Source organism: Genypterus blacodes, unplaced genomic scaffold, assembly GCF_046128005.1.
Source record: "Genypterus blacodes isolate CSIRO-AG114 ecotype Tasmania unplaced genomic scaffold, CSIRO-AGI_Gbla_v1 ptg000053l_1, whole genome shotgun sequence".
Lineage (NCBI taxonomy): Eukaryota > Metazoa > Chordata > Actinopteri > Ophidiiformes > Ophidiidae > Genypterus > Genypterus blacodes.
This window is the reverse complement of record NW_027466865.1, coordinates 3,701,550-3,714,025: the sequence shown is the minus strand read 5'-3', so window position 1 is coordinate 3,714,025 and position 12,476 is coordinate 3,701,550. Positions and strand designations below refer to the sequence as shown.

Genomic DNA, 12,476 nt, shown 5'->3' with positions numbered 1-12,476 from the left:
AGTCAAGTTAACTTAAAACAGTGAAAATATGCTCAGACAATGACCGGTCTTCCTGCGCAGATAGATTCATCATAAACCAGGGGAGAATTTGCATTTACTTCTCACAGTTCAGGAGCAATGAGCTCAAGTGTAAAACACTTGGTAAACAGCTACACAGTGGAACTGTTTATTGCTTCACATCTATAATCATTTACATGTATTTGTGGTCACAAGCAGCTAATGATATTTGTGAATATTGTTGTGTGATAAAGTACATGTCGTGTCTGAACAATTGTAACAATTTCTCTATGCAACAAAACCCAGGTTTGCACATACACACTTGGGGAAGGAGGGGGGGCCACTAACAATGAAAATTCATTAATTAGGATAAATTCATCCCACTAACGTGCCATAAAGACATAGTGTACCATTATGTTACACATCCTTCACATGCGACTGCTGGCATGTAGCCCAGCAAACACAGAACAAAACAGAACAGAACAAAAGAACAGTCCATATATGTGATACAAATAGAAGGACCCCAAGCCAAGTAAATTATAATTATGTTGGAATGTGAGATATGCCATGAATTATCTATTGTGGAGCCTCTCTTTACTGAATTTTCCTCAATTTCACACACATTCTAGTTTCCTCTACATGAATGTAAAAATATGTTACCAAAAAATCCAAAGGTCAACATGTTAGCAGACCTCTAAACACTGTCAAGTGAAAACTAGCAATACAAAATGTTTCTCTTGTGTAATGAGTGAGAGGGCAACCACAGGTCAGCAAGTATAGAGCAAGTTAGAACGCTTCCATGGTTACATATCGCACACACGTAGGAGGAGAAGTATTGGTGGAGTCAAAAGGTCATGTGTGTTGATGTTTGGGTGAGGTCACTTACAATTAAAACTGATGACCAAGGAGAACTGCATCTGAATCAGACACACAATGTGACCTCTGAGGTCGCCATGAATTCAGTCCTTTCACCACTCATCCAAGTAAAGCAGGTCAGTTGCATTGCATGACTTCTAGATACCACAGTGCCTTTTTCCCATCAGTTCATTTATTCACACACAGACACTGATTCAATGCATGTTTAGATGCCACCAGCAAACAAATCTATCCTTTGTTTTGTTGTTTTGCAGGAAGAAGCCATTTCAATCTGCAACAACCGCATGCCTCTGTGCTGTAATGTTGTTAATATCCCTGATTATTCCACATAATGTGCTGAGACTCTGACTTGGAATTTCTGTGGAATATTTCACACTATAATTTGTCGAAGCTAACTGGGAAAATGCAGCAGCATGTAAGGGGGGATTTGTTGGCAAATTCATACCCAAAGGCACATTACATGAAAAGCAGACTTGGTCCCTAATTAAATTGATAGACTAGAAGAGAGATGACAGCTCTGTGGTGCATTGGCTCTGTAAAACGTAACCGTCACCAAAGTTTCTTCTGGGCAATGATTAATGCCTCCAATTTCTGTGATCAGTATTGAGCACAGCATCATGAGTAATTATATGATGTTCTTCAGAGTCCTGACTGCTCTCATAAAATGACAGGGCTGCAATTATTATGAAGCTTGATTACCCTCTGACTCAAAATACTAATTGTGTATTCATGACGATGTAAAATACGACACAAAATCAAATCTCATCCAAAGATGTGCAAATGCTCAAAGCTAGCAATGTTGTTACCTATATCATCTTGGCTATCGTGTTTATTATTGTAGTCGTAACACACGAGACGGTGACCAGATGTTGTGATTGATCAGTTCCAAAATCCACGATTGCAAAGTGAAGATTCCTCTTTATTCAAGAAATCTGCTCATTTGTTGTCAATATTTTTACAGAACATTTGAGGTAAAGTTGCATATGCATATTTAAAGATTAAAAACACTTATTAAAAAGTAGTCCAAGTCCATAGAAACCTGACAACCCAAATACACCTCCAGTCCTCCATTCAATCCATGAAAAAGACCCCCCTCCAACTGAATCTGTGTATTATAAACACAACCTGTAGGCAGATTCCCTCTCACTGCTGAATGTTATCGTCTTGAAACAGCCCAACGACCAGGATGACAGCTTCCTCCAGTAAATATAAAAACAATAAATTGCGCACTTGAAAGACGAGGGGTGGGCAATGGAAGAGTTCATACTTGCTCGTGCCAATTCCGGTGCTGAAATATAGCAGGAAAATATACAAAGCCTCCTCGGCGTACGATGTAGCAATCCAAGAGTCAAAATCTTAATATAACAGAGGAATATTGATGTCTTCTTTACTACCACTTAAATCAAGCCTGTTATTTTTATTATTGTTCCTCTCCAAGATAAATAGAGTGATAAAAACAGATGCCCGCCTTAGTCCTGTTGACATTTTAGGGAGTCCTTTTGGAGTAGTAAAGATGCCCAGTTGATGGATACCAGGGCTCCACAGACAACGGGAGGACACAATGAGAAATGCTTATGGATGCAGAGGCGGATGTGGAAAGAAATAAAGAGAACAAGCGAGAAACAAAGAAGAATGGATGGGGACGAAGTGAACGAAAACAACACAAGTGGAAGGGAGGAATGCAGGGAAACAACAAGGGGAAAAGATGAGCAGGCGGGCGGAGTGACAGACGGAAGCGTCGCGGGGACAAGGTGGAACACGAGACGCACATCCAAGCAGGGCTGTTCAGAGGGAGAGACAGACAGCGGCAGGAGCACCAGGGCCAGCCGTCAACCAAAGCAGATGAGACTCTGGACGTGTTGACACACTCCTCTCCCTGTCTCTCTTCAGTGCTCTCAGTACACTGGCCTGTGGAGAAGCTCCCCAGAGGTTAGTCTGCGTTTCAGCTCCTTCCATAGCAACTGGCGTTCCCTTTGGGCTCCCTTCATGAAGCCTCGGTTCTCCTGAGCTCGGCGAGACAGGTAGGGCATCACCTCATTCACTGGCCCATAGGGAACGTACTTATAGACGGGGAAACCTGCCTGACCTGGGGTTGAAATGAATGAAATGAGAAATGATGCACGATAAGAAATGTGCCTTATTACTGCAAAGACATTTTCCTTCCATTTCTGTGCATTACATTTACAGAATATCTTCAAACATGCCTTCATGATAATGCACAATAAAGTGTCCTTTTTTACAGATGGCATATTGATCTCATTCCACACAGTTAGAGGTGTTGTACATGGCGAGTTTAGTGCCAAGAATCTAGTATCCTCTAGTGAATACTGTGAGGTTGTGTTGAAATCATTGTTTATTCCCCTAAGTTTGCATTCAGTTTAATGCACAGTCAGGTCCACTTCTCTCTCAAGTGAGATTGAATTGGTAACACTTCACAAAGCAGCGTTTGTTGCTATGGTTACCTGCAGTTAAATGTACCTTGAACACTTATTTAGAAAAACTATTGATTGGAACATTGTTTGAGCTGTCTTTACAACCATATGTTATACAGTATGTGTGGGTGTAACAGCCAGTCAGGCAACATTTCTGAGGCTCAGGATGCGACTTCAGAGGAGACACGACAGCTGGACATCATCTTAAACAGAGCCCCTCTTTAAAACACTGCTGAAATCCTTGGTCCTTTAGTCAAATCTAAACTGACATCCCCTGTTTCCTTCAAATAAGTGGATCTGTTAACTTGTAATTGGTGGCACACACATACTGTTACACGTGTGTTTAATATGTCAAATAATTGGAAAAATAATGCATTCAAAAATGTTTCCACATATTTGAAAATTGAATTTGAATAAAAGATGTGGATGGGTGACAGGTGCAGTAAATGATTGACAAAAACAATACAGACACAAGCTTCTCTCTGTTTGGTGAAAGAACTTGTCTTGTGTAGCACGGCTCAAAGACAGGATTGGCGGCTCTACCACTTGAGAAAAGCTGATGACATGTGGGTCTGTTTACATCAATAGCGGTCAACTCCATTTCATCTCACTCAATTGAGCCTCATATTGACAGACAACTGTCTGGTTCAGCCGCCGCGTCAGACGTTGACTGACAAACTAAGTGAGGAGAGCCAGCAACAGCGCTTCGTTAAAACGCCCGTCGATACAGACGTGTCTAGGTTCATAACTCAAACTGCACCAACTCCAGACTTCCACATACGCAATCCATGCAGTCTATGTGCTCAGCGGGGGTTCAGGGTTCATTTGGAAAGTCATCTGACAGCTAGTGGGGAGGATTACCAATACCTAATCTGACAACGACTGAATCGGTCAAACGTTCAGCTTTACGTAGGCTAGCAAAGGTTAGTATAAAGGAGTGTTATATAGTGTTGCTAGTGGGAGTCTTTATGTGTTCTTACCCAGAGGAAAGCTGATCTGATCACACATGCCTAATAGTTGACCAAAGTATACCTTGTTTTCTGTGGGTATGAGGCCCAGCTCATTCATTCTAAATTAGAAGGACAGACAGAAGCAAACAGATTAAAAAGAACAACTTAACTTATATGGAGGCAAAGCTGCATATGAAATCGATCCTAAATGTGTTTACAGCTGTGAGTCTGGATAGAATTGAGACAATAGAATTACCTCCTCAAGGTGTATTTCACTGTGTCCTCGTTATGGGACGCAACCATTACATTGGCATTGCTGTTGAGAGCAATCTCATCCAGCACATAGTCCAGACACCTTATAAAAACACACATACGCAACACACAAACACAGGACGTTAAACGAGGCTGAGTGAATTTTACTGTGTATTGTCTGTTAAGGTACAATTGTTTTCTACTAAGGATTCATTAGAAATGGATAAACTATGTCTTATTCTGTATATATTAAACAGAATATTATGGCGTACATTGCTTCATAAATCATCCAAATAAAGTGCTCTAAATAAACAAATACGTTCTCATTAGCATAAACTTATCATGTGATGCAAGACTGGTGCAAAGACTGTTACACAACTCAAATATACGTGTCCCGGCGCACTAAACACATTCAATGAAATCAGCATTGATCTGTTCTGGAGAGACCTTTACTCTGTGCTTTCCTGCTTCCTTTGAGTAATAATATACAGTGCTGCATCAACAACAGTTTTTTTTTTTTTTTCAAACTCACCTCATATTGTACCTGTATATGTCACATATTGCTGTTTACTTTGGAAATCTAATAAATGCATGAGATGAGTTGGCCTGCCTCCTGCTTTCTGACCTCCACAGGGTGACATCTTTCCTCCTTTCCATTCTGTGGGGATGTCACAGCCTTTTGTAGTTACAAAACACCCCTGGAGCTGGGTGGTATTGTGACTCCCACAAGGACAACTCAGCAGGGAGGAAGCTGTAGTACTGACACAAAGTCTTACACCCTGGATACTTTGACCACTACGCCTCCTCTTGCTGCCCACTCTTGTGAATTTGTGCCCCAAAAGGTTACCAGTCTGAAGTTGTAAATCTCTTCAGAAAGTCCAGGTGGTACCAAGGAATCAAAGCATGTTATTCTTAAAGAAGAAGATAACTGAGGTGTCTCTGAGCAAGGCATTGAAGCCTAAATTCCATCAGTGGTCGACAGTAGATGAACTTTTTCCTCTTACCTGTGGTACATCCTATTGGTTGACTCATAATCGGGGTTAATAGGGTCCTCATATCCCACATCCTTGGCTCTTTCTCGCTCCTGGTACATGTAGGCCCCACGCACCAGCTTAGCGGCAAAGCACCAACCCTCACGTCGAGACAATTCCACATCCATTGTTACATTATCATAGGCCTCCTGCAGAGCGACACCAGAGATGATTCACTTATCAGCAAGCTGGAATAACACCAATGCAGACTATGTGAATTTCAATTAATTAGGTTGAAGAGACGGCTAATCTACATTATGTACTAAGCCCAGACATGACAAATGATTGAAATGAAAAATGTCCAAAATATTACTAATAAAGATCATCCAAAATATTTAACGTGTATGTATGTGCACTATACTGTAGATCTGATTTATAATTTTATACATAGGATAATGGATTAAATTAAGTAGGTGTGTAAATGTTTAAACTGTGTAAAAAGGTATTTACTATTGCGAAGGTTTTAAGAAATTACTGCAAAAGTATCACTGAACTAACTCTAATATTAACACGTCTGACCACAGGCCAGCAGCGGGTTCTGACCTTGAGGTAGCATTGGTAGGTATTGAATATGACAGGTTGTTTTCTGTTATAAATCCTCTGCATCTCCAATGTCAGTCTGCTGATGGCCGGCTGGAAGTAGGTTTGCTCTGCATCCACCATCAAGCGGACGCCATGCTCCTCGGCATGCTGGGACACAGACAATTTCATTGTTTTGGTGCATCATCCCACAGAATTGGACAGTATGGATTCTTTATTACTACCAGGAAATGCTGAAATGCTTTTCATCATTATCAACAATTATCTCTATCAGAAAATCTTTTTCGCCGAATGTGACATTACCTTTGCCAGGACATCCATGCGCTGTAACATCCTCTTCATTTGTTTTTCCTCCTCCTCAGTGAACTCCTCCAGCAGAGGCTCCAGCTCACCACGCTGGGCAAACACACCAAGATAAGCTCATGAACCCAAAACAAAGATTTGTACGCCGTGCACTAACCATCCTACACTCAGAGGGGGATGATATCATTTATCTGGGGTCATCTCTCATTTTTGTAAACACACACTCAACTGGGGCCTTTTCTTAACCCGGGATAAAATATCATTTCTCAGATGTCATATCACAATGTCTATTTAATGGCAGGGAACTAATCATTTTCAGTTATTTTGTTACTGACCTCTACATTTGGGACGACCAGCAGGTCGGACATCTTTGTTCTGTCATCTATCAGGCTGTTCCAGTCCAACACATCAATGGAGCTGGAAGGGAGGAGGAGGGGAGGAAGGGTTTGCATGTGATGATTTAGTAGCAAATATAGTAACATACAATAAATAGATCGATATATAAACTAGTCATGATGGCTGTTTAAGTTTAAGTGTTTAAGGCAAATAGCTCTAACTGTGACTTAAAACATTTTATACTTTGCTATCACTGTAACATTATACATAACAGTGAGTTCTGTCAATCACATTTCATCAGTGAAATTTCAGCACAGGCAAGACATGACTTACAATTTGAACCGACTACGTAGAGTGATCTGAGTTTGGAACTTACATAAAATACATTCATCATGTAAATACAAGTATGAGGGAACAAATATCTTATACAAAATGTATTGTGTGATTTTGTTATGCCTTTAAATGTTTGTAAGGCACTGCTACTGCCAATATTAATGGTTCAACTGTTCAATTTAATCAATTGACTGACTGATTGCTGCAGTCAGCATTGTAATTTCAATAGTTTTGATAGATTCAGGCTGATCATTTCTAGAGGAGGAGGAGCTGATTGATGGGTGAAGTGTGGCAGAGTTTACTGTTTTACAGCCTACTACTACTACTACTACTACTACAACTACTTATATTCACTACCTATATTCAATTTGGCCCTGATATGGAATTCATAAAACACAAATTAATTACACTCTGAATTCATGCTTACCATGTAGATTCTTCGTTTTGGCTTCCATTAAACCACCCATAGAAGTCCCCTTTAGCACCCAGTTTGTTCAGGAATTGCTACAGTGATATAAAGATGTAGATGGTGAATTATACACAACACACACACACACACACACACACACACACACACACACACGCACACACACACACACACACACAGCAGTATCCTCCAGATGGCCAATTACATTTAGCTGACAGCTGTAATGTTTTGCCTGGATTACACAAGTGCATTGTAAGAACATCACTAAAACAGCAGCAGAGGGGAAATAAGTCCACCTGCAGTTGTTGCAGCTCAAGCTTCTGCTCCAAGGCCTCCATGCCGTCTTTACCCTGCTGTGATACCAGGAAGTTGAAAAACCTCTGCCATTTCACCAGGACTTCTGAGAATTGTAGCTTAAAAAAAAAGAAAACGGTTTAGTCTATCGCCAGAGCAACTGCATCTGTTAAATTGGTGCGCTGACCTTTGAATTACTGCAGTGCTTACCAGGAACTGAGGTCGTCCTAAAGCAGTCATTTTGATGGCAGAGAAGCCATCAACTGCACTCCCACCTAGAGGGCAACACATACTTAGAGTCAAAATTTATAGCAATGGACCACAGCGTGCTTCACATGTTGCATAATCACTGCATTCAACACAGAGGAGGCAATATTGTAATGACTTGGTGGAAAGTAGAGTAGCAGGAGAGATGTAGAAGCAGCATATATTAAAGCAACAATCGCGCAGACGAGAAGCTGAAACAGAAATTCTGTCAAGGTTCATTGCTGTCAGAGCCAAACAAGCGTTCTTTGTTTCCGCTTGCTTACCAGATGCTTTGATGCACTTCAGGAAGGTTTCCATATGCTGGTCACATTTGGCCTCATCAGCATAGAAATACGTGCGGGCTCCAGTCACACCCCCCCTCCGGTCCCCAAACTGCTTATGTACTTTATACTGTTCTTCTCGGTGGTCGGCGCCTGGGTATGAAAACAAATTTGGATCCCCATTACATCTAATTACATCATATAATATGCCCACGGATGAGAACAAAACAAGGCCGCTTACCTGTGTTGTCAGTCATTGCAGCAGAAACGCAAGAGCTAAAGCAGAAGAAACAAGAGCAAAAATAATTGATTCACCAAGCATTTTGATAACAACATTTTTTGATTGACAATTTTTACTCAGTATTATAGCAAATCTAGCATTGTAGGCTTCAGGAACCGGCACACTTTCTGTGGTCTTGCATTGGGGAAAAAAGACCTGAAAGATGCTGGCATTGTAATATTAGTCAAATGACCCTCCAGACAGTGCACTTGTAAAGCTACACCATGCCTGACCTATTCCCACCTCAGCATAGAGCACTAGGGAGCTCATGTATCCAAACAGATTACTTAACACTAATCATGCTGGACATCAGGGCTGTCAGGAGCATTGAATACAGAGGAGATTTACTTTTACATGTCAGTCGGTAGCACAAGAAATACAGGGACAATGCAACAATAATATCCATTTAACATTTATCATTTAACATTTTTAGTCAAAATGGTATTAAATTCAGGCAAAATGTTGACGATATCTGTGTCTTTAACCAATTCCTGGCACAAATAACCAGAGACAATGACCTTATAAAAGCCTGCATCATTGCCATATATTTAGACTTCTTGTGCGACTGAGACCTTGTATAGTGAGTATACAACAAAGCCTGAATTGTTCCTATGTTTTTCTTTTGTAAGAAACAGAATGATTTGTTCTCTTGACAGACAAGTTGAGTGCCAGTCAAAGGCTGCTGACTGAGATCAAACTGAATTAACACGCCTTGTCCTTCTGCCTCATGGTTTGAAGGGTTGTGTCCGATACAGAGAAGCTTCTGAGCTACAGGTTTATTACCTCTGTTGATGTTTGCAAGCAGGCGTCCTGTAGACAACGTATCAAAGCTGAACAGTAATATCATGTTACTTGTAATACGGAATTGAAGCACGCACTAAGGTGAAGCACCAGGGTCAAAAAAGAAAAAAGTCATACAAGAGAGCTTAACCCCTCCTGATAACAGGCCTGATAACGTGTTAAAATACTAACAGAGCACCTTCTGTTTGACATAAACTAACATTTCATATACATAACTGTTAGTTGTCCTTCACATAGAGGACATGTAAATATAGTGAGTAAGTCTTGTCATTACACTATCTATGAAACAAAAATAAATTGAATAACATCTCGTGGACAAATTATTTGCGTACAAGATGTTCTAATTACTTTCAATATGTGGATGCCCAGGGCTTAGACGCCTGCAGGCAGTTTGTGGGTTTGCATTGTCATCTTTGTTTATATCAGCTCACAGATCAGATTTCCCTCATGACACACACGGGACTAAATTCCATCCAAGTGACAGCATCTCCCCAGCCAGCCAATCAGGGAAGAAGAGCCTATTTGATGTTTACTTCCTGGTTGTAAGGACATTACCACAAACTTATTTTTGACATGATCAGTGTTAGTTTACAGTCTCATCTGGTTTGTAGGTATTGTTGTGCAATGTGCAACATGCACCGCAGGGTAATATACGTCAATACATATGTTAATATTACAACTTTCATACTCCATCTCTTTCTGTTCTGCATCCTCCTGGCTCAGGTCTTCTTCAACACTGTAGTCCAGGACAGATCCCACCCCGAAGGCCTGGTTCTTCTGTATCACCGGCCTGATGTCCCTGTGGTCCTCCCCAGCCACAAACTGGCCATAAAATGTCATCTTCATGAGCCGATTGAACACACTCTGGCCCAGGATCTTCTTACTTAGATCCATTACCTGAGTGAACACAGGGGACATTATAATCTGTTTTTCTTTTTGTTGGGAGGACAATGTGTCGAAAATACTTGATACAGTTACATTTTATAATTTGACCTAGATGGCATGAGACTCAAGTCAACTCATAAGTGCTTCTATGACAAGACTGTGGTTAAATATGGTTTCATATGCAAATGTAACTCAAACCAAAACACTGCATCAACAAATAAGGGATGAAACATTGTAGCATCACTGAAATGTGATCTATTAGACTAATAGCTCACATTCAATGTAGCTACTCACTTTCACAACCACAGCTAACCTCCCTATTGATTTACTTGATTATGCAAAGAGGTTCAAAGTAAGGAATGGATTAACCTGCAGCAATGTAGGTCTATTAACCTCTGATCCTGCATGCAACGCCACATGAACTGGGCAATATCCTTAATAATCCTTGCACAAAGGTAAAGCTCATTGTTATCTATGTATGTATTGCAGTACTGTACAGCAACAAAACATATCACGCTGATAATAATATGGAAAGCAGGCCAGCTTGTCAGTGAGCCTTTGTATGCACACTTGGGACCAAACAGGTTGTAATATGAGACACTGAGGAATGTGCTGCAGGCTAATAACTGAGCTTTACATAATGTCAACCTTACCTTTGTACAACTGCACATAAATAGCACATACCTACTGTCTACACTGCTGTTTATGTTATGGACTGGAAATAAAGTGATTCAAAACATACTGGAGTCACTGGTGAACTAATTGACATATATTCTAATACACATAGCGATAGCAGACAGTGAATACATCAGAGTTAAGTTTTTATATGTCTACTGTTTTTGATACTGTGAAAGGTTTGTTTACATCCTTAAGTCTTTCAAAACGACGTATAACAGGCCTGAGTTTTACACAACAATTACATGTTACTTTAACCTAAACTGAGGCTCGTGTTACATATGTAACATGATGATAGAGAGATTATGTAGATAGCTACTAGATCTGCAGAGTCCTCAGAATCAGAATCAGAATTCAGAGGACTTTGTTTGGTTTTGGACTGTAATTTGGACGTTTTCCTATCTTACCTGGTCCAGGAAGTGTATTTAAGTGAGCTCCTCATTACCTCTTTATTCTTATCAACCAGGAAATCATAGGAGCAGAGTTTGAACACCACCAAACTCCTGAGGAGCTCTAGTGAGTCTTTGCTCCTGAACGCCTCCTGGGTTTGGTCAAAGTCTACTTGGACCCCACTGTCCCGGCCGCCTGTCCCCTCCTGTCCGGGACGCTCCGGCCCTCGCGGGTTATGATGGACGCCGCTGCTGTCATCCTCCCGCTGCTCCGGCTGGGCCGAGGAGGTGGTGGCGTAGCAGGTAAAAGAGGAAGAAGCGAAGGTGGGCCGGACTCTGGACGGCGACGTTAGCCGTGTGAGGGGGACCTCCGCCCCGGCTGACAGGAGTTTGACACAGAACATCAGTGTCCGGGATCTCCACGCTGCGTTTACGGGAGCGCTGCGTTCACTGTAGCGCTGCGTTGTTTTTAATGTCTACCGTGCGGTTACAGCTGTTACTGTCATATTGGCCCCGTGTGGTTGGCTGACGACCTGTGACGTAATTGTCTAGTTTACCAACAAAGTCAAACTTAAAAAGAGGATCTTCACGTATTTTTTACTTTAAATTAAAGTAGTAGTTGTAGTTGTTTATTTCTAACCTGTTCATGACAAATGTTAGTGATCAAGGAAGGTCAAATCTGCTTATACAGAATTGAAGGATTTGTTATGTTTGCTGTATGGGTTAATTGTGTTATCTTGTCTTATCTTATGGGTTGTTTTTCAATCGGTCTTAGATATTATGATGTGTGTGTGTGTGGTTTGTTGTTATATATTCTTTCTTTCTATCTTTCTTTCGTTCTTTCGTTCTTTCGTGCTTTCTTTCTTTCGTTCTTTCTTTCGTTCTTTCTTTCTTTCTTTCTTTCTTTCTTTCTTTCTTTCCTCACAACTGGAAAGACAAGATTTTCACCCATAAATGGTGCGGCACTTTGGGTGCAGCTCTGTTCATATTCAAACAGAATGTTCACACACACACACACACACACACACACACACACACACACACACACACACACACGTACGCAAAGTGAGACACACAAAACAATTTAAACCTTTCTTATGTCATGCAGTCCAATACAACAACAAGAATAAACAGTTGAATTAAACCTC

The 12,476-nt window shown here is 40.9% G+C and overlaps 1 protein-coding gene across 2 annotated transcripts; it reads right to left on the bottom strand.

Annotated features, from left to right (window-relative positions):
* Positions 1 to 210: 210 nt before the first annotated feature.
* On the bottom strand, positions 211 to 11,829 carry prodhb (proline dehydrogenase (oxidase) 1b). 2 transcript variants are annotated; one of them, XM_076151171.1, is made up of 14 exons: positions 11,385 to 11,829; positions 10,068 to 10,276; positions 8,540 to 8,574; positions 8,302 to 8,451; positions 7,982 to 8,046; positions 7,774 to 7,890; positions 7,478 to 7,554; positions 6,717 to 6,798; positions 6,382 to 6,474; positions 6,082 to 6,228; positions 5,512 to 5,687; positions 4,512 to 4,610; positions 4,286 to 4,374; positions 211 to 2,959 (listed from the first exon to the last, which is right to left on the bottom strand). In XM_076151171.1, exons 1-14 carry the CDS (start codon positions 11,730 to 11,732, stop codon positions 2,769 to 2,771), a joined length of 1,878 nt encoding a protein of 625 aa, XP_076007286.1. In that variant the 5' UTR covers positions 11,733 to 11,829; the 3' UTR covers positions 211 to 2,768. The 2 variants fall into 2 exon arrangements, with proteins under 2 accessions (XP_076007286.1, XP_076007287.1); XM_076151172.1 differs by having other exon boundaries at positions 11,347 to 11,527.
* Between the last annotated feature and the right edge of the window lie 647 nt (positions 11,830 to 12,476).

Excerpts from the sequence above, each read along its gene's own strand:
- prodhb (XM_076151171.1), bottom strand. The coding sequence starts at position 11,732 with ATGTTCTGTGTCAAACTCCTGTCAGCCGGGGCGGAGGTCCCCCTCACA. Across the intron at positions 10,277-11,384 it reads TGGTTGATAAGAATAAAGAG|GTAATGGATCTAAGTAAGAA; the intron begins GTAATGAGGAGC and ends GTGTTCACTCAG. Across the intron at positions 4,375-4,511 it reads GTGAAATACACCTTGAGGAG|AATGAATGAGCTGGGCCTCA; the intron begins GTAATTCTATTG and ends CTTCTAATTTAG.